The sequence below is a fragment of the Bombina bombina genome, chromosome 1, assembly GCF_027579735.1.
Source record: "Bombina bombina isolate aBomBom1 chromosome 1, aBomBom1.pri, whole genome shotgun sequence".
NCBI classification, from domain to species: Eukaryota; Metazoa; Chordata; class Amphibia; order Anura; family Bombinatoridae; genus Bombina; species Bombina bombina.
The window spans coordinates 269,333,394-269,361,333 of NC_069499.1; the positions used below are offsets into that span (position 1 = coordinate 269,333,394).

At 39.6% G+C, this 27,940-nt stretch overlaps 1 protein-coding gene across 1 annotated transcript in view; it reads right to left on the bottom strand.

Moving 5' to 3' along the window:
- Positions 1–27,940, bottom strand: part of FMN1 (formin 1) — a 480,791-nt gene that overhangs the window by 289,817 nt on the left and 163,034 nt on the right. Inside the window, exon 5 of the mRNA XM_053711972.1 lies at positions 6,692–6,753. Coding sequence (XP_053567947.1) covers positions 6,692–6,753 — 62 coding nt within the window. The remainder of the gene's footprint in view (positions 1–6,691; positions 6,754–27,940) is intronic.

A 27,940-nucleotide genomic window follows, 5' to 3' on the forward strand; every position in this document is an offset into this window, starting at 1 on the left:
AGTTTAGTTTAATTTAAACAGAATTTATGTTTACCTGATAAATTACTTTCTCCAACGGTGTGTCCGGTCCACAGCGTCATCCTTACTTGTGGGATATTCTCCTCCCCAACAGGAAATGGCAAAGAGCCCAGCAAAGCTGGTCACATGATCCCTCCTAGGCTCCGCCTTCCCCAGTCATTCGACCGACGTAAAGGAGGAATATTTGCATAGGAGAAACCATATGATACCGTGGTGACTGTAGTTAAAGAAAATAAATTATCAGACCTGATTAAAAAAACCAGGGCGGGCCGTGGACCGGACACACCGTTGGAGAAAGTAATTTATCAGGTAAACATAAATTCTGTTTTCTCCAACATAGGTGTGTCCGGTCCACGGCGTCATCCTTACTTGTGGGAACCAATACCAAAGCTTTAGGACACGGATGAAGGGAGGGAGCAAATCAGGTCACCTAGATGGAAGGCACCACGGCTTGCAAAACCTTTCTCCCAAAAATAGCCTCAGAAGAAGCAAAAGTATCAAACTTGTAAAATTTAGTAAAAGTGTGCAGTGAAGACCAAGTCGCTGCCTTACATATCTGATCAACAGAAGCCTCGTTCTTGAAGGCCCATGTGGAAGCCACAGCCCTAGTGGAATGAGCTGTGATTCTTTCAGGAGGCTGCCGTCCGGCAGTCTCGTAAGCCAATCTGATGATGCTTTTAATCCAAAAAGAGAGAGAGGTAGAAGTTGCTTTTTGACCTCTCCTTTTACCAGAATAAACAACAAACAAGGAAGATGTTTGTCTAAAATCCTTTGTAGCATCTAAATAGAATTTTAGAGCCCGAACTACATCCAAATTGTGCAACAAACGTTCCTTCTTTGAAACTGGATTCGGACACAAAGAAGGCACGACTATCTCCTGGTTAATGTTTTTGTTAGAAACAACTTTCGGAAGAAAACCAGGTTTAGTACGCAGAACCACCTTATCTGCATGGAACACCAGATAAGGAGGAGAACACTGCAGAGCAGATAATTCTGAAACTCTTCTAGCAGAAGAAATTGCAACCAAAAACAAAACTTTCCAAGATAATAACTTAATATCAACGGAATGTAAGGGTTCAAACGGAACCCCCTGAAGAACTGAAAGAACTAAATTGAGACTCCAAGGAGGAGTCAAAGGTTTGTAAACAGGCTTGATTCTAACCAGAGCCTGAACAAAGGCTTGAACATCTGGCACAGCTGCCAGCTTTTTGTGAAGTAACACAGACAAGGCAGAAATCTGTCCTTTCAAAGAACTTGCAGATAATCCTTTCTCCAAACCTTCTTGAAGAAAGGATAGAATCTTAGGAATTTTTATCTTGTCCCAAGGGAATCCTTTAGATTCAAACCAATAGATATATTTTTTCCATATTTTGTGGTAGATTTTTCTAGTTACAGGCTTTCTGGCCTGAACAAGAGTATCAATGACAGAATCTGAGAACCCTCGCTTTGATAAGATCAAGCGTTCAATCTCCAAGCAGTCAGTTGGAGTGAGACCAGATTCGGATGTTCGAACGGACCTTGAACAAGAAGGTCTCGTCTCAAAGGTAGCTTCCATGGTGGAGCCGATGACATATTCACCAGGTCTGCATACCAAGTCCTGCGTGGCCACGCAGGAGCTATCAAGATCACCGATGCCCTCTCCTGATTGATCCTGGCTACCAGCCTGGGGATGAGAGGAAACGGCGGGAATGCATAAGCTAGTTTGAAGGTCCAAGGTGCTACTAGTGCATCTACTAGAGTCGCCTTGGGATCCCTGGATCTGGACCCGTAGCAAGGAACCTTGAAGTTCTGACGAGAGGCCATCAGATCCATGTCTGGAATGCCCCACAGTTGAGTGATTTGGGCAAAGATTTCCGGATGGAGTTCCCACTCCCCCGGATGAAATGTCTGACGACTCAGAAAATCCGCTTCCCAGTTTTCCACTCCTGGAATGTGGATTGCAGACAAGTGGCAGGAGTGAGTCTCCGCCCATTGAATGATTTTGGTCACTTCTTCCATCGCCAGGGAACTCCTTGTTCCCCCCTGATGGTTGATGTACGCAACAGTCGTCATGTTGTCTGATTGAAACCGTATGAACTTGGTCTTTGCTAGCTGAGGCCAAGCCTTGAGAGCATTGAGAATCGCTCTCAGTTCCAGAATATTTATCGGGAGAGTAGATTCTTCCCGAGACCAAAGACCCTGCGCTTTCAGGGGTCCCCAGACCGCGCCCCAGCCCACTAGACTGGCGTCGGTCGTGACAATGACCCACTCTGGTCTGCGGAAGCTCATCCCCTGTGACAGGTTGTCCAGGGACAGCCACCAACTGAGTGAATCTCTGGTCCTCTGATCTACTTGTATCGTCGGAGACAAGTCTGTATAGTCCCCATTCCACTGACTGAGCATGCACAGTTGTAATGGTCTTAGATGAATTCGCGCAAAAGGGACTATGTCCATTGCCGCTACCATCAAACCTATTACTTCCATGCACTGCGCTATGGAAGGAAGAGGAACAGAATGAAGTATTTGACAAGAGTTTAGAAGTTTTGATTTTCTGGCCTCTGTCAGAAAAATCCTCATTTCTAAGGAGTCTATTATTGTTCCCAAGAAGGGAACCCTTGTTGACGGAGATAGAGAACTTTTTTCTACGTTCACTTTCCACCCGTGAGATCTGAGAAAGGCCAGGACAATGTCCGTGTGGGCCTTTGCTTGTGGAAGGGACGACGCTTGAATCAGAATGTCGTCCAAGTAAGGTACTACTGCAATGCCCCTTGGTCTTAGCACCGCTAGAAGGGACCCTAGTACCTTTGTGAAAATTCTTGGAGCAGTGGCTAATCCGAACGGAAGTGCCACAAACTGGTAATGCTTGTCCAGGAATGCGAACCTTAGGAACCGATGATGTTCCTTGTGGATAGGAATATGTAGATACGCATCCTTTAAATCCACCGTGGTCATGAATTGACCTTCCTGGATGGAAGGAAGAATTGTTCGAATGGTTTCCATTTTGAACGATGGAACCTTGAGAAACTTGTTTAGGATCTTGAGATCTAAGATTGGTCTGAATGTTCCCTCTTTTTTGGGAACTACGAACAGATTGGAGTAGAACCCCATCCCTTGTTCTCCTAATGGAACAGGATGAATCACTCCCGTTTTTAACAGGTCTTCTACACAATGTAAGAATGCCTGTCTTTTTATGTGGTCTGAAGACAATTGAGACCTGTGGAACCTCCCCCTTGGGGGAAGCCCCTTGAATTCCAGAAGATAACCTTGGGAGACTATTTCTAGCGCCCAAGGATCCAGAACATCTCTTACCCAAGCCTGAGCGAAGAGAGAGAGTCTGCCCCCCACCAGATCCGGTCCCGGATCGGGGGCCAACATCTCATGCTGTCTTGGTAGCAGTGGCAGGTTTCTTGGCCTGCTTTCCTTTGTTCCAGCCTTGCATTGGCCTCCAGGCTGGCTTGGCTTGAGAAGTATTACCCTCTTGCTTAGAGGACGTAGCACTTGGGGCTGGTCCGTTTCTGCGAAAGGGACGAAAATTAGGTTTATTTTTGGTCTTGAAAGACCTATCCTGAGGAAGGGCGTGGCCCTTGCCCCCAGTGATATCAGAAATAATCTCTTTCAAGTCAGGGCCAAACAGCGTTTTCCCCTTGAAAGGAATGTTAAGCAATTTGTTCTTGGAAGACGCATCCGCTGACCAAGATTTTAGCCAAAGCGCTCTGCGCGCCACAATAGCAAAACCAGAATTTTTCGCCGCTAACCTAGCCAATTGCAAAGTGGCGTCTAGGGTGAAAGAATTAGCCAATTTGAGAGGATGAATTCTGTCCATAATCTCCTCATAAGAAGAATTATTATTGAGCGCCTTTTCTAGTTCATCGAACCAGAAACACGCTGCTGTAGTGACAGGAACAATGCATGAAATTGGTTGTAGAAGGTAACCTTGCTGAACAAACATCTTTTTAAGCAAACCCTCTAATTTTTTATCCATAGGATCTTTGAAAGCACAACTATCTTCTATGGGTATAGTGGTGCGTTTGTTTAGAGTAGAAACCGCCCCCTCGACCTTGGGGACTGTCTGCCATAAGTCCTTTCTGGGGTCGACCATAGGAAACAATTTCTTAAATATGGGGGGAGGGACGAAAGGTATACCGGGCCTTTCCCATTCTTTATTTACAATGTCCGCTACCCGCTTGGGTATAGGAAAAGCTTCGGGGGGCCCCGGGACCTCTAAGAACTTGTCCATTTTACATAATTTCTCTGGAATGACCAAATTCTCACAATCATCCAGAGTAGATAACACCTCCTTAAGCAGAGCGCGGAGATGTTCCAATTTAAATTTAAATGTAATCACATCAGGTTCTGCTTGTTGAGAAATTTTCCCTGAATCTGAAATTTCGCCCTCAGACAAAACCTCCCTGGCCCCCTCAGACTGGTGTAGGGGCACTTCAGAACCAATATCATCAGCGTCCTCATGCTCTTCAGTATTTTCTAAAACAGAGCAGTCGCGCTTTCGCTGATAAGTGGGCATTTTGGCTAAAATGTTTTTGATAGAATTATCCATTACAGCCGTTAATTGTTGCATAGTAAGGAGTATTGGCGCACTAGATGTACTAGGGGCCTCCTGTGTGGGCAAGACTGGTGTAGACGAAGGAGGGGATGATGCAGTACCATGCTTACTCCCCTCACTTGAGGAATCATCTTGGGCATCATTTTCTCTAAATTTTGTGTCACATAAATCACATCTATTAAAATGAGAAGGAACCTTGGCTTCCCCACATTCAGAACACAGTCTATCTGGTAGTTCAGACATGTTAAACAGGCATAAACTTGATAACAAAGTACAAAAAACGTTTTAAAATAAACCGTTACTGTCACTTTAAATTTTAAACTGAACACACTTTATTACTGCAATTGTGAAAAAAGTATGAAGGAATTGTTCAAAATTCACCAAAATTTCACCACAGTGTCTTAAAGTCTTAAAAGTATTGCACACCAAATTTGGAAGCTTTAACCCTTAAAATAACGGAACCGGAGCCGTTTTTATATTTAACCCCTTTACAGTCCCTGGTATCTGCTTTGCTGAGACCCAACCAAGCCCAAAGGGGAATACGATACCAAATGACGCCTTCAGAAAGTCTTTTCAATGTATCAGAGCTCCTCACACATGCATCTGCATGTCATGCTTCCCAAAAACAAGTGCGCAATAGAGGCGCGAAAATGAGACTCTGCCTATGATTAGGGAAAGCCCCTAGAGAATAAGGTGTCCAATACAGTGCCTGCCGGTTATTTTACATAATTCCCAAGATTAAAATAATTCCTCAAGGCTATGGAGTATAAAATATGCTTATATATAAATCGTTTTAGCCCAGAAAATGTCTACAGTCTTAAAAGCCCTTGTGAAGCCCTTTTTTTCTTTCTGTAATAAAAATGGCTTACCGGATCCCATAGGGAAAATGACAGCTTCCAGCATTATATCGTCTTGTTAGAATGTGTCATACCTCAAGCAGCAAAAGTCTGCTCACTGTTTCCCCCAACTGAAGTTAATTCCTCTCAACAGTCCTGTGTGGAAACAGCCATCGATTTTAGTAACGGTTGCTAAAATCATTTTCCTCTTACAAACAGAAATCTTCATCTCTTTTCTGTTTCAGAGTAAATAGTACATACCAGCACTATTTTAAAATAACAAACTCTTGATTGAATAATAAAAACTACAGTTAAACACTAAAAAACTCTAAGCCATCTCCGTGGAGATGTTGCCTGTACAACGGCAAAGAGAATGACTGGGGAAGGCGGAGCCTAGGAGGGATCATGTGACCAGCTTTGCTGGGCTCTTTGCCATTTCCTGTTGGGGAGGAGAATATCCCACAAGTAAGGATGACGCCGTGGACCGGACACACCTATGTTGGAGAAATTTAGTTTAATTCACTTAGGTGTATAGTTTAGTTTTAATTATAATAATAAAACCCCAGTGGCAAGTGCACCAGTCACATGTAGCAATTATTGCTATCATTGGTAAAAAATTATGAGTTATAACAGCGCAATAGTGTAATCAACCGTGGCAAATATGGCTACTATGTTTACACTAAAAGTGGCTACATTATCTTATACTGAGATTAACTATAGATCTCTGTAAAATGACATGAAAGTCAAAATGACATTGTCATGACACAGAGATAGCTATAGTTAAAGGGACACTAAAGTCAGAATTAAACTTTCATCATTTAGATAGAGCATGCAGTATTAAGAAACTTTCTAATTTACTTCCATTAAGAAATTGTGCAGTCGGTCACAGTCTGTGATTGGTTGATGGCTGTCATATGATACAGAGGGGCTGACAAACACTGCTGCCATATAGTGCTCAAGACACATGCATGCTCCTGACCCTACCTCAGTATGCCCTCATGGAAAAGAGCTATGTTTTAACAAAAGATACAAAGAGAAAAAAAAAGGTACATTTTATAATAGATGTAAAATGGAAAGTTATGTTCTTTTGTTTTGTTGTTTTCAATCGTACATGAAGCTTAAAACGATGGGACCATTTAAAACCTTGCGACACCTGAACTTTCTCGAAGTAAATGATAAATTGCTTAACAAACAGTATAACAATGCGTTGTGTGCAACTTACAAAAGCTTTGCATGTTTGGCCTTGTGATTTGTTTTCATTTTACAGAACGTGAAACATAAATGTAAACATAAGTACCTTTAAAGTCTCCAGTTCTTCCTTGTGTTCCCGCTTCAGATGAAGGATTGCTGCATGATATTCTGTAAAACATGAGTTCAAAGATTTGTAGTCAGACCATACACTTACTTGCACCATAACATATTTTAATGTGTAAAGTGATTACTTCAAATGTATTAAAGTGATGTAAAACCTTAGTGTGTTTGAAATGCTAGCGTGCATCTAATGAGTAAACAAAGTGGATCTTCATTCATGATTTTTACTTGAAAATTCTATAAAATGTTCCTTTGATTGTTATACTAAAATAGAACCCTTCAGCCAAATACCACAAAAGTTAAACTTTCCACCTCTTCTCCAATAGCCGTGCTAGCCATACGGCACTCAAAGATTAGATAGTGAAGCTATTGGACAAGAGGTGGAAACGTCAACTCGTAAAAAGAAAATTAGGCTTGGGGTGGGCGGCCTGTGGGGGTTATTATAACAATCAAAAAAAGAAAGGAACGTTTATTAGGATTTTCAGTAAAAATCATGAATGAAGGTCCACTTCATTTATTCATGAGATACACGCTACAAACACGCTCAGGTTTACCATCACTTTAAACAATTTATAAGCCCAGTCTGATGAATTCTGGATTATTAGTCTAGACTGTCTTTTAGAAAACCATTTAATAAACATAGGCCAAATGCTAGTCTTGATACTGTGATATATCACGCTACTTCAGATTGTGTGTTGCTATAGTGCTAATACACACCATAGTACAATGTCTATATGGTTATTATATATGTCATTAATACAAGATAGCTATAGGGCTATATATTCTAACCCTAGAAGAAGGATTCTAAGGCTAACAAAGACTAAATTTGGACTATGGCTTCTATAGAGTAGATACAGACGACAATTACAGCATTTCTCTAGCATAAAGTTTAGGGAAGTCATCTGCAGTCTCCCTTTTTAGGATTTATATAATCCACAATCCATATAGCTAATCAGTATAATGGCATCTCTGTTAATACCGCGTTCTTCAGGGTATCTGGCTGCATTTTCACACCTGCGAGGTCTCAGAGCACAGTATTTCAGCCAGAAGGTAGCAAGTGAAATCCCTTACAATACAGAGATATCATCGCTCATAAAATCTTAGTATTTACATTCTGGATGACTTCACATGGATTGACATAAGCCCATGTCTTACGGCTTCTCCTCATTTCAGTTATATACTAATACTTCAAAAGTCATTATTGTCACACTGCACTGCAAATCACAATCCCATATGCATCTCTTCATTTTGCTCCTTTTAGTTGCAGGAGCTGACCCCTCTTACATCACCATCCTCATTCAGCGACACTTCCCTTACACAGCATGTAAAAGGACGATATACACATAAATGAATGGATGCAGACATGTTAAGCTTAACTAATTTCTTCTGATGAGGACAATTTGGAACATATATAAAACAGTCACTGTGCAAACAATGATTGTGTGGAATGTTGCAATGTTAAGATAGTTACATTATCAGCTAATTTTAAGCTGTTACTAGCAGGCCTACGCAGGGGATATAAGATAAAACATAAAAGCTTTTAAACGACCAGTAAATGCAGTAGATTTACATAATAAACTAATACATGATAAAATACAATGCAGTAGCACTTAGGGGCCGAATTATCAAGCTCCGAAAGACCGCTGCTCCATAACTTGTCTGCCTGCTCTGAGGCGGCGGACAGAAATCAACCCGATCAAATACGATCGGGTTGATTGACACCCCCTGCGGATTGGCCGCGAATCTGCAGGGGGCAGTATTGCACAAGCAGTTCTGCTGAACTGCTTGTGCAATGATAAATGCAGACGGCGTATGCTGTCGGCATTTATCGATGTGCAGCAGACATGATACGCTACATCGTATTATGTCTGCTCGCACTTTGATAAATATGTCCCATAGTCTGAACTTAAAATGAGTAGTAATTTTTTTTCTGACAAATTTCAAGTTATGTCTAATTTCCCGCCCCCTGCATCACGTGACAGCCGTTAGCCAATCACAAAGGCATATACGTATATTTTGTGAAATCTTGCACATGCTCAATAGGAGCTGGTGATTCAAAAAGTGTAAATATAAAAAGACTGTGTACATTTTGTTAATGAAGTCAATTGAATTGTTTATTAAAATTGTGTTTTTTATCTGAATCATGAAAGTTTAATTTTGACTTGAGTGTCTAGGGTTAGATTTATTCAGAAAAGGGGGCAAAATAAAAAAATACACATACTGTATTTAAAGTTTTTTTTACTATGTACAAATATCTTATATTACAAATTTGATAAGAGTTTAATGTCCCTTTAACATGAGAAACACAGAAAACCTAGCATATATCCCTTTGTCTATTCTAGGCAAATACTTCTTTCACCTGTACACTATTGAATACTAGCTCTGCCTGTAACAAGATATATTCAATAATGACCTTTTCATTTCCAGCTCCCTGCTAGCTCTCACTCAAATCTCTCTTTCTCTCTCTCTCTCTCTCTCTCTCTCTCTTTCTCTCTCTCTCACACAATTTCTACCTGCTGCACTATAAAAAGGATCCTTAAATTTAGCCAAGCACCAAGGTCTGGGAAGAGAGGAGTTGGTACTAGCATACTACTTTCTCCCAACTGTGAGCCAGATTACAAGTGGTGCGTTAACAGTTACGCACAAGCGTATTGCGGCTACTTGTGCATGTCGGGTTTTCCGCTCGTATTACAAGTTGAAAGTAAGCTTGTCAGGTTAGCGTAACCTCAGAGCTCTGGTGTGAAATAAAAAAAAGGGTCATAAAACACATCAAAAATACATAACAACAGTGAGTGCATATTCTAGGAGCCAGGGCGCCTTACATATAGTTCAGCACATATGGGTCCCTATTTGTGCTTACATCTTCACAGGTACACTCAAAAGTAGAAGCTCTCTGAAGATTGGAACAATGATCCAGACCTGCACCTTAGTTTAAAACACTTTATTTGAATTGCTTTTCTTTTCTTTGTATGCACAGATTTTTATATTAAATTGTTTTATTAAGACCTTAAAGGGACATTATACACCAACATTAATATAGGCTAGTTAAATAAAGCATAAAGTGTAGATAAAATTTGCAATTGGCTTGCATTGACTATTTTGCAGCTAACTCTCCTAAAAAATGGAAATAAACATGCAGGGAATTTCACTGAATATGTATACCCAAGTACTATACTCTAATCACTGAGCTATTGTTTTCTACTCACTCCCTAACTAACCTACAGCCAGGAAGTCACTAACTGACATGCCTGGCTCACTGAAGCTGCACTAAGTTATTTGAGGTCTGCTGAGAAACTATTTTATTTGTAAAATAAGAACAGTAAGAGATATACACAGAACTGTCTAAAACTATCCAGCTTTGTCTGTCTCCCACCTCTTCAGGTAACACTGTGCAGCTCCTTACTCACTCTCCTCACCGGACTAAAATTCTCACAGACACTTCTCTGAGAAAGGATCTCCTAGTCAGGATCATATTTCACTGAGAAGTCTGTGAGAAGTTTAGCTACCTGTGTGTAGAAGCTAATTTGCCTCAAATCAGACAGCTATGCCTCTTCTGCTGCACCAGGTGGTTACAATATAAAATAGCTTCTACACACAGGGAGCTAAACTTTTCTCACACACTTGTCAGTGAAATATGATCCTGGCTACAAGGAGATGGGTTCTCAGAGAAGTGCTGTGAGAAGTTGAGTCCAGTGAGGAGAGGGAGTAAGGAACTGCATAGTGTTACCTGAGAAGGTGGGAGACGGACAACGCTGGGGAGTTTTAGACATTTCTGTGTATCTCTTATACTGTTCTTATTTTACAAATAAAACAACAGTTTCTCAGCAGACCTGAAATAACTTAGTGTAGCTTCAATGAGTCAGGCATATCAGGCAGTGACTTCCTGGCTGTAGGCAGTTAGTTAGGGAGTGAGGAGAAAACAATAGCTCAGTGATTATAGTACGTAGGTATACATATTCAGTGAAACACTCTGCATGGTTTTTCACATTTTTAGGAGAGTTAGCTGCAAAATAGATAATGTAAGTCAACTGCAAATTAATGCTTTATTTAAATAGCCTTTTTTAATTTTAGTGTATAATGTCCTTTTAAGCAGATTACAGTTTTTATGAGCAAAAGACTCATACACTTGATATTCTATTTTGGGCTATTCTGGGGTATCCCATTTGTCCTGTAGCTAGCGTCCATAAGAAATCTCTAAACACAGAAGTTCAAAGTCCAGGAAAACCATATTACGAGTTAGATCATGTTTGCCCAAGGAGTTGAGACAAATATAGAAGGGTGTCAGCCAAAATGAGTACCTATTTTACACACAAAAACAACTCCCATCTTATCTCTGTGGAATAAAGGATATTGCAGGTTTCATACACAAGGTTAGCTGGATGTTATTGGTATCAGAACGTGCTGCAACAGAAGACAAGGTACAACCGCATCTTAACCTTAATTTAAAATAAATTCAACATGGCAGGAGGCTTGCATGATTCCTAAAATAAATCAATCAATAAATACTACTCAATACCTGATTCTCAGAGATCAAGTAACATCTAAAGTACAGAAATGGTGGCATGAACATCCTAACACAACCAGCACAATTCCAATAAACCAAAACAATAGCTTCCTACAATAAAAAAAAATAAAAAATTAGAGACACTTTGGAACATAATGAGTAGAGTACCCGAGTACTGACCACAAAAAAATGTTCATTTAGAACTGCAGATAATATATATTCTCAAATGTGCTTCATTCTCTTGGTATCCTTTGGTGAAGGGGCAACAATGCACTACTGGGAGCTAGCTGAACACATTTGGTGAGGCAACAACAACAAGAGGCATATGTGTACAGCCACCAATCAGCATCTAGCTGCCAGTGGTGCATTGCTGCTTCTGAGCCTACCTAGGTATACTTTTCAACAAAGGATACTAGAAGAACAAACCAAATTAGATAATAGAAGTAAATTAAGTTGTTTAAAACTCCATGGTCTCTCTGAATAATGAAAACTTAATTTTGACTTTACTGTCCCTTTAACAAAAGATACCAAGATAACTATGCAAAATTGTTACATGAAGTTGTTTAAAATGCCATGCTCCATCCATCGGGTTTGCGATTTAGATCTAATGTGGTGTCGGATAAGCACACATGAAGAATTGCTAACTTCAATGCGCATTCCTGAAATATTAAATGTAAAATATAAGTAAAAATTATTTAAAAATATTATACATACTATAAAAATTAGATATATTCTATGAATTATTTAGAATTTTTTACAGCATGTATAATCATTTTTGCAATTCTTCATTTCTTTCATGTAATTGGCAAGAGTCCATGAGCTAGTGACGTATGGGATATACAATCCTACCAGGAGGGGCAAAGTTTCCCAAACCTCAAAATGCCTATAAATACACCCCCCACCACACCCACAATTCAGTTTTACAAACTTTGCCTCCTATGGAGGTGGTGAAGTAAGTTTGTGCTAGATTTCTACATTGATATGCGCTTCTCAGCATGCTGAAGCCCGGTTCCTCTCAGAGTGCAGTGAATGACAGAGGGATGTGAAGGGAGTATTGCCTATTGAATGCAATGGTCATCCTATCGGGGATCTATTTCATAGGTTCTCTGTTTTCGGTCGTAGAGATTCATCTCCTACCTCCCTTTTCAGATCCACGATATACTTTTATATACCATTACCTCTGCTGATTCTCGTTTCAGTACTGGTTTGGCTATCTGCTATATGTAGATGAGTGTCTTTTGGTAAGTATGTCTTATTTTATTTATGACACTCTCAGCTATGGTTTGGCACTTTATATGTAAAGTTCTAAATATATGTTTTATACTTATATTTGCCATGATTCAGGTTAATCAGTATATTTCCTTCTTTCAGACTGTCAGTTTAATTTTGGGAAATGCATATGAATATTTTTTTTTTCTCTTACCTGAAAATTTTTCAAATTGACTTTTCTTTCTAAATTGCAGGCTGTTAGGCTTGCGGGAGCAAAAAATGCTAAAATTTATTGCGTCATTCTTGGCCCAAGACTTTTTTTGCGCGAGAATTACGTTTGTTGACGTAATGACGTCATTTCCGGCGTCTTAGTTGACGCCGAGAGTTTTCACGTAGTTGTGTCATCTATGACACTCGTGTTTGTTGCAGACGTTTTTGGCGCCAAAAAAATTTGTCAATTGTGGGTGTCATACTTGGCGCCAGTTTTTTTTACATTATTTAAGTCTTTGTTTCTTTTTGCTTCTGGTTTCCAGAGGCTTATTCTGTTTGCATTTTTTCCCATTCCTGAAACTGTCATTTATGGAATTTCATAATTTTGCTTTATATGTTGTTTTTTCTATTACATATTGCAAGATGTCTCAGTCTGACCCTGTATCAGAATCTACTTCTGGAAAGCTGCTGCCTGATGTCGGTTCTACCAAAGCTAAGTGCATTTGTTGTAAACTTGTGGTAACTGTTCCTCCGGCTGTAGTTTGTGTTAGTTGTCATGATAAACTTTTAAAAGCAGACAATATTTCCATTAGTAGTAGTCCATTACCTGTTGTTGTTCCTTCAACATCTAATGTTCAGGATATTCCTGGTAATGTGAGAGAATTTGTTTCTAATTCTATTCAGAAGGCCCTGTCTGTTATACCTCCTTCTAATAAACGCAAAAGGTCTTTTAAAACTTCTCATAAATTAGATGAATTTTTAAATGACCGCCAGCATTCTGATTTATCTATCTCTAATGAGGATCTATCTGGTTCAGAAGATTCTGCCTCAGATATTGACACTGACAAATCTTCATATTTATTTAAAATGGAGTTTATTCGTTAAAAGAGGTGTTGATTGCATTAGATATGGAGGAGACTAGTCCTCTTGATATTAAAACCAGTAAACGTTTAAATTCGTTTTTTTAACCTCATGTAGTTATTCCAGAGGTTTTTCCAGTTCCTGATGCTATTTCAGATGTAATTTCTAGGGAATGGAATAGTTTGGGTACTTCATTTACTCCTTCTTTAAGGTTTAAGAGACTGTACCCTTTGCCGTCTGATAGATTGGAGTTTTGGGAAAAAATTCCCAAAGTTGATGGGGCTATCTCTACTCTTGCTAAACGTACTACTATTCCTACGGCAGATAGTACTTCTTTTAAAGATCCTTTAGATAGGAAGCTTGAATCTTATCTAAGGAAGGCTTATTTATGTTCAGGTCATCTTCTTAGGCCTGCTATTTCTTTGGCTGATGTTGCTGCGGCTTCAACTTTTTGGTTGGAGGCTTTAGCGCAACAAGTACCAGATCATAATGTGTATAGCATTGTTAAGCTACTTCAACATGCTAATAATTTAATTTGTGATGCCATTTTTGATATCATTAGAATTGATGTCAGGTATATGTCTTTAGCTATTTTAGCTTGAAGAGCTTTATGGCTTAAATCTTGGAATGCGGATATGACTTCTAAGTCAACGTTGCTATCTCTTTCTTTCCAAGGTAATAAATTGTTTGGTTCTCAGTTGGATTCTATAATTTCAACTGTTACTGGGGGGAAGGGAGCTTTTTTGTCTCAGGATAAAAAAATCTAAGGGTAAATTTATGGCTGCTAACCGTTTTCGTTCCTTTCGTCAGAATAAGGAACAGAAGCCTGACCCTTCCCCTAAAGGAACGGTTTCCAATTGGAAACCTTCTCCAGTCTGGAATAAATCCAAGCCTTTTAGAAAATCAAAACCAGCCCCCAAGTCCGCATGAAGGTGCGGCCCTCATTCCAGCACAGCTGGTAGGGGGCAGACTACGATTTTTCAAAGATGTTTGGATCAATTCAATTCAAAATCATTGGATTCAGAACATTGTTTCTCATGGGTACAGAATAGGTTTCAAGGTAAGACCGCCTGTGAGAAGGTTCTTTCTCTCACGCATTCCAGTGAACCCAGTAAAGGCTCAGGCTTTCCTGAAGTGTATTTCAGACCTGGAGTCATCTGGGGTAATTGTGCCAGTTCCATATCTGGAACGGGGTCTGGGGTTTTATTCAAAGCTGTTCATTGTACGAAAGAAAGAGAATTCTTTCAGACCAGTTCTGGATCTAAAAATTTTCAGATCAGATTTGCAAAGCAGCAACTTGGTCTTCTTTGCATACTTTTACTAAATTCTACCATTTTGATGTTTTCTCTTCTTCAGAAGCAGTTTTTGGTAGAAAAGTTCTTCAGGCAGCTGTTTCAGTTTGATTCTTCTGCTTATAATTTCAGTTTTTTTTCATTATTAGATTAAAACTTTTTGATTTGGGTTGTGGATTCTTTTTTCAGCGGAGTTGGCTGTCTTTATTTTTATCCCTCCCTCTCTAGTGACTCTTGCGTGGAGTTCCACATCTTGGGTATTTGCTATCCCATACGTCACTAGCTCATGGACTCTTGCCAATTACATGAAAGAAAACATAATTTATGTAAGAACTTTCCTGATTTCTTTCATATTGGCAAGAGTCCATGAGGCCCACCCTTTTTGTGGTGGTTATGATTTTTTGTATAAAGCACAATTATTCCAATTCCTTGTTGATGCTTTCGCTCCTTTCTTATCACCCCACTACTTGGCTATTCGTTAAACTGAATTGTGGGTGTGGTGGGGGTGTATTTATAGGCATTTTGAGGTTTGGGAAACTTTGCCCCTCCTGGTAGGAATGTATATCCCATACGTCACTAGCTCATGGACTCTTGCCAATATGAAAGAAATTAATTTATCAAGTAAGTTCTTACATAAATTGTTTTCTTCATGTGCGCTAACCAAAAACCACGTTAGACCTAACTCATGAACCCCTATACGCATTACCCATATTTGACATTCCAATGTTTTTCACATAGAAAATAATGTAATTTTTATTATTAAATATATATTTATATATATCTATATATATATCTAATAATGTTAATGCAAAATATATATCTATACCTATATATCTATAGGAATAGATATATACAGATATATATATATATATATATGCAATAACTACATTATCCTGTAAGTGAGGAAAATTGGAATGTTAAATATGTACAGTAAATATACATTAAAACACATAAATACATTTGTGAACATATCTATACATATATGTACATACAGTCACATATTTAGACATGTCTATGTATGTATATATATATATATATTTTTTTATTATGTTTTTATTATATAGTGTTTATATGAGTGTAACTGTACTTAAATTTATGTATGTTGTGTTTTATGCAAATAATTTTTTTTTTAGATCTAACCCGTTACGCGAGGTTTCAATATATGCTAACCCGACGCACGCAAATCTTGATTCCACTTGAGTGAACACGTTTACTTTCAACTAGTAATATGTGCGATATTTCTGTTGACGAGGAAAAAAAGATAACGCCTGCTAAGTTAGCGCGACACTCGTTATCTAGCCTTAAATAGGGCTAGGTGAGAACACCGCACATGCTTTGGCTGTTTTGTGTTTTAACTTTTAAAGAACCCTTCAAATGAAGTTTCCCTTTCACTTTTACTTAGTAAACAGATTTCAGGCAACTGCATTGTTGACTTTTACTAAATTAGAAATTCTGCTAAACCCATCAGCATTCAAGCCTCACAATACATATGCACCTGTCATATCCTCCTAATAAGCAGATATCACAACACATATATCTCTGCATACAAATAAAGGTAAATCCTCACACATAGTCAAGAACTGAAAAAAAGAAAATGAGTGTTGGTATGCTGCTAAAAAACAACTTAAATACATCTACATAAAACCAAAGCACCACAGAGAGTCAAACGTGTTTTGTATGATCATACTTCCTCAATGACTCTCCGCTGCTGCTAATGCACAGACATGAGGAAACATAACACTCAACTCTTTCTCATATACAGACACACAGATCTATAATATATTTTTAATACACAAGCATCATAACAAATGCATATCAGCTTATCCTAATATAAATATTACTAGTCCTAAAGCCCGTTCACACAGGCCATTTTTTGCAGTACAGTGGTCCCACCCCTTGCGCTCTCTCCCTCCCCCTCTCTTTTGCTCTCTCTCCCCCCTCTCTTTTGCTCTCTCTCTCCCCCTCTCTTTTGAGCTCTCTCCTCCCTCTCTTTTGCGCTCTCTCTCTCCCCCTCTCTTTTGCGCTCTCTCTCTCCCCCTCTCTTTTGCGCTCTCCCTCCCCCCTCTCTTTTGTGCTTTCTCTCCCCCTCTCTTTTGCTCTCTCTCTCTCCCCCTCTCTTTTGGGCTCTCTCTCTCTCCCCCTCTCTTTTGCGCTCTCTCCCCCATCTATTTTGCGCTCTCTCTCTCCCCCATCTTTTTTGCGCTCTCTCTCCCCCTCTCTTTTGAGCTCTCTCTCTCCCCCATCTCTTTTGCGCTCTCTCTCCCCCTCTCTTTTGAGTTCTCTCCCCCCTCTCTCTCCCCCCCTCTCCTCTCTCTCTCCCCTCCTCTCTCTCTCTCTCCCTCCCCTCTCTCTCTCTCCCCCCTCTCTTTTGTGCTCTCTCTCCCCCTCTTTTGCTCTCTATCTCTCCCCCCTCTCTTTTGCGCACGCTCTCTCGCCCTCTCTTTTGCGCTCTCTCTCCCCCTCTCTTTTGCGCTCTCTCCCCCCCTCTGTTTTGCGCTCTCTCCCCCCTCTCTTTTGCTCTCTCTCCCCCCTCTCTTTTGTGCTCTCTCTCCCCCCTCTTTTGCTCTCCCCCCTCTTTTGCTCTCCCCTCCTTTCTCTCTCTCCCCCTCTCTCTCCCCTCTCTCTCCCCCCTCTATTTTGTGCTCTCTCTCTCTCCCCCTCTTTTGCTCTCTCTCCCCCCTCTCTTTTGCGCTCTCTCTCTCCCCCTCTCTTTTGCGCTCTCTCTCCCCCCCTCTCTTTTGCGCTCTCTCCCCCCTCTCTTTTGCGCTCTCTCCCCCCTCTCTTTTGCGCTCTCTCCCCCCTCTCTTTTGTGCTCTCTCCCCCCTCTCTTTTGCTCTCTCTCCCCCCTCTCTTTTGTGCTCTCTCTCTCTCTCGCCCCTCTTTTGCTCTCTCTCTCTCTCCCCCCTCTTTTTTGCGCTCTCTCTCTCCCCCTCTCTTTTGCGCTCTCTCCCCCCTCTCTTTTGAGCTCTCTCTCTCCAAGTGGACCTTTTTTCATTGATTGTAGCCTAGATTCAATAAAGCCCATTTGTGAAACTAATATGTTGTGGGAAAAAGTCACATCAACAGCTCAACCTACAAACTGCATACCTCCCAACATTTCAAAATTCAAAAGAGGGACCCCCCCCCTTGCGGCAAAAAAATTAAATGCGTTGGGCAGGAGCGGGGGCGGGGCTTAAAAAAATCATAAGACCAAAGTAATATAAATAAAATTCTAAATAAAGTCATATCTTTAATACTCTTAGGCAGCAAATCAAACACAAGCTCAAACCACTGGCATAGCTATGTGAGCTCTGTATATAATTAACCTTTGCAGAGACAGTGCTAAATATTTTTATCTTAATTGGACATTTAATAATAGATTCTTTAAAACTGCTCTCTGCATTCCCCATTAATATTCTAGATTCTGGCCTTTAAAGTTAGCAAAAATGCACAGTAATACACTACATAGCATACACTTAAACAGGCAGATACACACACACTACATTGCATACACTTACACATGCATATACACACACACACTACATTGCATACACTTACACATGCAGACACACACTACATATCATACACTTATACAGGCAGATACACACACACTACATGGCATACACTTATACATACAGATACACACACACACTACATAGCATAAATTTATACATGCAGATACGCACACATACACTACATAGCATACACTTACACATACAGAAAAACACACACTACATAGCATACACTTATACATGCAGATACACACACACTGCATAGTATACACTTACACATGCAGATAACACACACACTGCATAGTATACACTTACACATGCAGATACACACACGCTACATAGTATACACTTATACATGCAGATACACACACTTCATAGCTTACATTTATACATGCAGATACACACACTACATAGCATACACGTATACATGCAGATACACACACTTATACATACAGATACACACACACACACTACACAGCTTACACTTATACATGCAGATACACACACATACACACTTATAGATACAGATAGACACACACTACATCATATATGGGTATCTGTAATTTATTGTATGGGGTCCTGGGGTTGGCAAGCACATTAGCTGGCAGTCTGAGGCTAGTGTTAGCACTGCTCATCGTATAAAACTGAAGGCATGCTAGTATTATCACCAGGGGTTAGACGTCATCACTACCAGAGGTAGGTTAGAGAGGTCACCATTACCTGAGGTCAGAGGGTATACAGCCTTCCTACTCCTGCTTAACCCACACACCATTCATTTTCCACAAAGAATCTAACAGGTATATAACCCTGGGAGAGAAAAGCCAGCTGCTTCTGAGTATGTGCCCAATAAAAATTAATTAATTTTTATTTTATTTTATTTTTTATGCATGGGGCAATGCAGGACAGATGGCTAGCAACCCGGGACAGCATGACAGACCCCTAAAATCGGGACTGTCCCGTGAAAATCGGGACAGTTGGGGGGTATGAAACTGTGGAATTCAAAGAGATTTGTACCTGCCCCTTCATCAGAGCAGTGAGTTGCAAGTTAAAGGGTCATAAAACCCAAACATTTTTTTTCATTATTCATTCATTATTCCATTAACAAAATGTGCACAGTCTTTTTATAGTTAAACTTTTTGAGTCACCAGCTAATACTGAGCATGTGGAAGAATTCACAGAATAAACGTGCATGCATTTGTGATTGGCTGATGGCTGTCACATGGTACATGTATGATTTTGTGATTGGCTGATGGCTGTCACATGGGGGAGTGGAAAGAGACATAACTTTTACAATTGTCAGAAAAAAATCTACTACTCATTTGAAGTTCAGACATAGGGGTCGATTTATCAAAGGCTTTGCAAGCCTTTCAACCCCCTATGACTGCAGGTTCTCACAAGAACCTGCAATCCGTATTTAACAAGCAGCAGTCATCAGACCGCTGCTTTCCTAACCTTTCGCCACCTCTAAGGTGGTGAATTTAAATCTCCCCAGTCTCATCCGACCGGGGAGATTGACAGCTCCTGCCCGCGCGTGATTGGCTGTGCACAGGCAGGGGGCGGCATTGAACGCGAGCACAAAATAGCGCTCGTGTGAAATGCTGAATTCCGCCAGAGGAATTCAGCCTGTCAGAGACGAGCTGCGGTGGACAGGGGCACGTATGTACGCCCCTGTCCGTCGCAGATTGATAAATCGACCCCTAAGTGGTATTACATTGTCTCGTGTATTTTTTTCTGTGGGTCTCTCTGTGAGGGTGGGTGTGTATGTCTTTGTGCATTTTCTGTGGGTTTCTCTGTGAGGGTGGGTGTGTATGTCTTTGTGCATTTTCTGTGCATGTTTGTGAGAGTGTTTGCGTATGTCTTTGTGCTTTTTCTATGGGTGTCTCTATAAAGGTTTGTGTATGTATGTCTTTGTGGATTTTCTCTAGATGTCTCTGTGAGGGTGGGTGTGTATGCTGTTGTGTGTTTTTTGTGGAGGGTGGGTGTGTGTATGTATGTATGTCTGTGTTTTCTGTGGATGTCTCTGTGAGGGTGTGTGTGTTTATGTCTGTGTGTGTCTCTGTGAGGGTGTGTGTATGTCTATGTGTGTTTTCTGTGGATGACTCAGTGAGGTATGTGTGTGTATGTATGTCTTTGTGTGTTTTATGTGGTTGTCTCTCTGTGTGTGTATGTCTTTGTGTGTTTCTGAGGCTGTCCTTGGGTGTATGTGCAAGTTTGTGTTTGAGTTTTTGTGTGTGTGTGTGTGTGTGTGCGTCCATTGTCTGTTCCTTTTTAGGACATTTTGACCTTACTACTGATTATTCACATTTTTCTACAGACTTTGAGACTAATGAGACCTTTCCGTTAGTCACCAATCCACCATTTAACCTATCAATCATTGTTTAGGCAGTTCAGGGCCCTTCCTTTCAGCCACTGCATGCTGTTGTCATAATTTAGTTGGCATCTTCTTTGACAAAAAGATAATCAGAACTCCATATTTTGTTTTGTAAATCTCCTTTTTTGACAAAACTGTAGTCTACTTCATTACTTGTCAGGTCAATGTAAGCAATTGCTGAGTGTCTGTGTGGGTGTCTGTGTCTGAGTGTGTTTGTGTGTTTCTTTGCGTGTCTGCTAGAGTGTCTATATGTGAATCCTTATGTGTGGGGGGGGGTGTTTCAGTGTATGAGTGTGTCTGTGTGTTTCTGTGTTTGTGTGTTACTACCTTTACAACATTTCCAAGTTTGACTACACTTAAGAATAAAGTGCATATACGTTTTAGTCACTTGGTCAAAAATTGCACATGTCAAAGGGGGGGGCTGATCAATGGTTAAGTCAGGGGCCCCAGAATTTCTAGTGGCGGCCCTGCGTATAGCACTCTAGAGTCCTATAACAGAATATGTTGTAATGTTATCAAGGTATAATAGACAACAGATAAACCCTGCTGCGAAGAGAGGAAAGAAGATCCTCTTTAAAATATAACTTTTAATAATTAACTTAAAATAAAAAGGGAAAAAATAGTTAAAAACACACACTTTAGTATAACTCTTCATACTCTGTTAGTATTCACATATAAATGACTCGGATTATATACCATGGTGAGAGGGCGAATATTGGTTGTTGTCAGCGTGGCTGTAAGTGTTAGGTTATATCTTAGGATTCCCTAGGCTTTAACCGAAAAGGTTACAACCGTTGCAATACCAGCATAAATTGATTGATGTGTTTATCTTGCCATGAGGCTGAATACAAATTGTATTCGATAATATTAGTAGTGTTAAGTTGTAACCCTTGTTTCAGTAGGTTTGATGAGAAAGAGATACAATAGTTACAATTTAGATGCTAGCAAGTATAGGATGCTATAATTTTATTCACAGTTACTGTGTACAGCCTGCTCTATGATTGATACTTTGGTTAATCAAAGGTTCGTTTAGAAAATTGAATGGCTGTGAATAACAGATTTGAGAAAGCCGTTCACACGGCAAAACATGTTTTAGATCTGTTGAGGAGTTATTGGGAACTCCTGTTTTAACCAGCCACCATTAGTATCACCTCATATGTTGCTATACCTATTATTGTACTAGTATTAGTTGAAACCGGATACTGATATAGTTAAAGGGGGATAATACTGGGGTTAGTATTAAGTTTAACCTAATGTTGTCTGTGAGAATTGTTACATTTATTGTTTGGGGCTACAGGCTCTAACCTTGCAAACTTATTGGACACTGATACACATGGATTTTATCCGAATTTGAATAAAGATTGTGGACTTTTAACGTTCTAGGATTCCTGCTTTCTCTTTTGTATCTACCTTTGTTTCGGACTACGAGGAGTCCCTCTTTTCTGCTGCAATCCTGTTGTGTCCCCGCACTCGTTAACCGATGCTGCCTAAGTCCGTGGACACTTCTGATACGGCTTCAATTCCCTATAAGGAGAAGCTGATTGGCCATCAGCAACACACCTACCCCCCCCCCCCCCCCCCGCTGATGTCATACGCTACACCCGGAAGCAAACATTGGAGAGGAGACAGCGATCTATGTGAGCTGGCTGGTATTTAACAAAATTGCTCACAGCTGCAGAGATACATATCCCCAAGGAGAACTTGCAACCGGCAAGCTAACGACAGAGGGCTGATCTTGGTAGAAGGGTGAGTCTTTAGCTACCTACTCCGCTAACGTGGATACCGGATAGCTACGGGACAGGGGTTCTTGTGTGTGGTCCTATTATGACTCTAATCTATGTATGATCCTTGTGGACTTTAATGGCTCAGTTCTGCTTTTTATGAGGTCACGAGTTGTTTAATATCCATACCATTTTATGAGATGGCTTAACTGGGAAACTTCCTGTGCTTTATACTGATAAACATACTCATGTAAATGCAGATACTGCATATATTTGTCAAAGTCCGGTAACAAATATTGCTGTCCATATGCAAACTTGTATTACCCTCATTTTTCCGCTACAAACATGACAGCCAATTGAGAAAGGCAACATAAGTCACAACGTACAAGCCTGCCAGTAACCTGTTTCCATTAATACCTGAGCCTGTTAGATACCTTCTTCCGCTAATACCGGATAAATTACAGGTCCACATATTGGTATTGCTCCCTATACTTAATTTTTCTTTTACTCAGTATTAACTTAAGTATTCATGACTATAGGCAGGCTAAGTAAAACCAAGCTAGCGCTCTTCTAACTGCAATGTTAATGCTGATATAGTAATTACAATTATATCAAAATCTGTGCTACTCCAACGCTTGGTTAATATATAGCCATATTTAAGGCAAGTTTAAAATACCTAGAAGCTATCACAAGCACTAAAATAACGAACGCTCCTCAGTTTATAATCATATTGATTTATATAACTGCAATGTTAATGCTGATATAGCAAGGCAAGTCTAAAATACCTAGAAGCTATCACAAGCACTAAAATAACGAATGTTCCTCAGTTTATACACATATTAATTAAATACAAGCATCATCTTGATATAAGTGACACTATACTACTTATAAGGCAATTTTTATTAACTAACACTCACCTACATTACAAGTTTTGCGTTCGGGTTTAACGCTGAAATAATGGTAATTTCAGCGTTGAAACAGCACCGCAGCCATTACAAGTCTTGTCGATATGGCTGTAACGCAAGCCTTTTAGCCTGTAATGCAACGTTAGTCCCGCACTCATATAAATTACGTTTTTTCATGGGACTTCCATAGCGCAGCCATTACGAGTTTTTCGGTGAGGCTAAAAAGCTTGTGTTCCAGTCTATACCATCAAGATCCGTTTCGCAATCTGAGACCAGTAGTTATGAGTTTTACGCTACAAAACTGTTACATAAAACTCATAACTAAAGTCTTACAAAGTGCACTAAACACCCATAAACTACCTATTAACCCCTAAACCGAGGCCCTACTGCATCGCACATACTATATTAAGCTTATTAACCCCTAATATGCCGCTCCCGACATCGCCGCCACTAATAAAATATATTAACCCCTATTCCGCCACTCCCCGACACCGCCACCACTATAATAAACCTATTAACCCCTAAACCGCAAGCCCCTTGCAACAAAATATACTAAATTAAACTATTAACCCCTAAACCGGAAGCCCCCCACAACGAAATATACTAAATGAAACTATTAACCCCTAAACCGAAAGCCGCCACATCACGATACACTAATTTAAACTAGTAACGCCTAAACCTAACGACCCCATAAATTTATATTAAAATTACAATCTCCTAATCTTAAATCTTAAAAAACTAGGTTTAAACTAACAATTGAACTAATATAACTATTAAACTAAAATTAAACTAACTACCAATTAAAGAAAACTAAAATACACATTTAAAAAATCCTAACAGTACTATAAAAATTACATAATATATTAAATATATTACAAAAAATAAAAAATACTAAATTACAAAAAAACAAACACTAAATTACAAAAAATAACAAACGAAATTATAAAAAATAAAAAATAATTACACCTAATCTAATAGCCCTATAAAATAAAAAAAGCCAACCCAAAATAAAAAAAAACTCCTAGCCTACAATAAACTATCAATAGCCATTAAAAGGGCCTTGTGTAAGGCATTGCCCTAAGTTATCTTTTATTTGTAAAAAAAACCCACAAAGAGCCCCCAACAATAAAACCCACCACCCAACCAACCCCCAAAAAACCTAACTCTAACAAAAACCTAAGCTACCCATTTCCCTGAAAAGGGCATTTGTATGGCATTGCCCTTAAAAGGGCATTTAGCTCTTTTGCATTGTCCTCAAAAGGGCATTTAGCTCTTTTAAGAAAAGCCCAAACCCTAAACTAAAATAAAAAAACACCCAAAAAAGTTTAAAAAACCTAACACTAATTCCTTTTTAGAACAATCTTCATCCCGGCGGCTCCATCTCCATCCAGACGGCATCTTCATCCAGGTGGCTCCATCTTCATCCATCACGGGGCCGGAATCGTCTTCATCCCTGCGGAAGCGGAGCGGCGATGCGCGGAGGTCCAGGCGAAGGTCCAAGGCAGAAGTCCAGGAGGAGGACCATCGATCCAACGTGGAGGTCCTCTTCATGTGATCGACCGCCGCACACTGAGGATTGAAATACAAGGTACCCCTTTTATACTGGGGGTACCATTGCATTCCTATTGGCTGAAAAATCTGAATTAGCCAATAGCATGAGAGCTGCTTAAATCCAATTGGCTAATTTGAACAACCAATAGGATTTTAGCAGCCCTAATTCCTATTGGCTTATTCAAATTTTTCAGCCAATAGTAATGCAATAGTACCCCCAGTATAAAAGGGCTACCTTGCATTTCAATCCTCAGTGTGCGGCAGACGATCGCATGAAGAGGACCTCCACGTCGGATCGTTGGACCTCCGCCTTGGACCTCCGCCTGGACGCATCACAGCTCCGCCTCCGCATGGATGAAGAAGATTCCGGTCCTGCGATGGATGAAGATGAGCCGTCTGGATGAAGATGCAGCCGCCGAGATGAAGATTGTTCAAGCGGGACTTCAGCAACTGTGAGTACATAAAGAGGGGTTAGTGTTAGGTTTTTTGGGGTGGGATTTTTTTTTTTAGATGAGGGTGGGCACTCTTAAAAGAGCTAAATGCCCTTTTAAGGGCAGCAAAAGAGCTGAATGCCCTTTTCAGGGCAATGCCCATACAAATTCCCTTTTCAAGGAAATGGGTAGATTAGGTTTTGTAGATCTTTTTTTTATTTTGTGGGTTTGGGGGGTGGGGGTTTGTAATGTTAGTGGGTCTTTGTATTTTTTTCAGGGAAAAAAGCTGTTTAACTTTGTAAACTTAAGGGCTATTGGTAGTTTATTCTAGATTAGGTTTCTTTTATTTTGGGGTGTTTTTTTTTTTTTTAAATGGGTATTAAAATAGAAATAATTGTTATTATTCTTAAAAGAAATACTTGAAATTTCTATGTTCTTCACTTAGAAAATGTTTTGTTTTATTTTTAAATATATATATATATATTGCTCAGGCAGTCTCCACTTACAAGGTGTCTAAAAATAGACTGGTCCTAACACTATAAAGTTTAGCCTTACTGGGCTGAATCATTCGATTCTAATATACCAATACAGAATTCCAACACTGCAGTACTATGCCTCAAATCATGACTGCACAGAATGAGACTCCCTGGCGTTTTATATATAACTCAATTACGTTGTCTGGAACACACCTGAGCAGGGTGGTGTGTTCACAGCATTGCCTCAGGCAATGACTACCCTGGGGGGAAAGCCGTGATTGGAGAAAGCCGGATTAGTCATTGCTGACGTGTGAAGAGAGGATCTCCGGGTGGGGAAGCTGCTCTGGCTGTGAAAAAAACAAAGGTAAGTTTTTGAACAAAACGGCTGCTTTCTAAACTTTGATGAATGAAAGTGCCCCTGTTTTTAATAGTATTTTAAAAAAAACGGGCTTTCATTCATCAAAGTTTACCTTCACTTTAACCAAACCCCCTTGTTATAGGAATTGAAAGTATTCCTAACGCACCTTCAGCTTTAGCACAGTTGATCTAGCGCAGTATCAGGTTAACGTGCTAGCTATATCTAAACAGGCTTTATTGTAGTGCACGCCATAGAAATCTATGTGGAAAGGGAGTTAACGAGGTCTCGGTATCTAAAGTCCTAAAGTTAGCACTCCTGAGTCTTTCACTCGAGCGCTAACTTTTTTTGTTTTCAACTTATAGTACACGCACTAATCCAGACACACTCATTTTTAAATGCACCACTTATAATTTGGGCATGTGTGATGATTATATTGACTGTACCATGTATATAACTCTACAGTATATGTTGTAACAAATAACCAACTAACTAAACAACAAACAATAGGACATAACTTTCACAGCATTTAAAAAGAAAGAAGTCCTTAACTTTTATTGTGCATTTAAAAGGTATGTTCAAAGAATTGCATAAGTATTTTTTAGTATGAAAAATTGTCATCTGAAGGACTATTCGTTCTACCAAACGAATTGCACTTTCAGCACATTCGCCCACCCCTTCTAAGAAGTTTAAAAAACAAAATAAAAAAAACCATATAATTCTCTTATTGAAAATTATGATTTACATCCGGCTCTCATCTCTCCCTAAATCAGTGACATCTAGATAAAAAAAATCCATCTGTCTTGTAAAACACAGAGAAAAGAGCAAATACATTTTCTACCCACAGGTGTTATTGGACACACCCGACCTCTGCCTGATTTACACAGTTCAGCACATAAGCCTTAAAAATAGAAGACACCATTCACTTCCTTCTAATGAATTGATAACAGGAAACAGACCATCTGGCATTATGTATTGGCACATTAGTGTGGGCACTGTCCCCAAAGAGGTCACGGCAAAGAGTTACAGTAACAATAAGGCCTTTTTTTTTTCTTGCACTTAAAGGGACAGTCTAGTATAAATTAAACTTTTATTATTCAGATAGGACATGTAATTTTAATCAACTTTCCAATTTACTTTTATCATCAAATTTGCTTTTTTCTCTTGGTATTCTTAGTTTAAACTAAACCTAGGTAGGCTCATATGCTAATTTCTAAGCCTTTGAGGGCTGCCTCTTATCACATGCTTTTTAAATCTCTTTTCAACACAAAGAGACAGAAAGTACACGTGGGCCATATAGATAACACTATGTACAGGCACATGGGGTAATTTAAGATTTAGCACAATACAATGCTAAATTTAAGACAATAGATAATAAACAGTCACAGTCATGTGATCAGGGGGCTGGAAGAAGGTTCCTAGATACAAGGTAATCACAGAGGTAAAAAGTATATTAATATAACTGTGTTGGTTATGCAAAACTGAGGAATGGGTAATAAAGGGATTATCTATCTTTTAAAACAATAACAATTCTATGGTAGACTGTCCCTTTAAATAAGGTTGTTTTTTTTGTTTGTTTTTTAAATGTTATTTACTGTGCTTAAAAAACATAATTTATGCTTACCTGATAAATTTATTTCTCTTGTAGTGTATCCAGTCCACGGATCATCCATTACTTGTGGGATATTCTCCTTCCCAACAGGAAGTTGCAAGAGGATCACCCACAGCAGAGCTGCTATATAGCTCCTCCCCTAACTGTCATATCCAGTCATTCGACCGAAAACAAACAGAGAAAGGAGAAACCATAGGGTGCAGTGGTGACTGTAGTTTAATTAAAATTTAGACCTGCCTTAAAAGG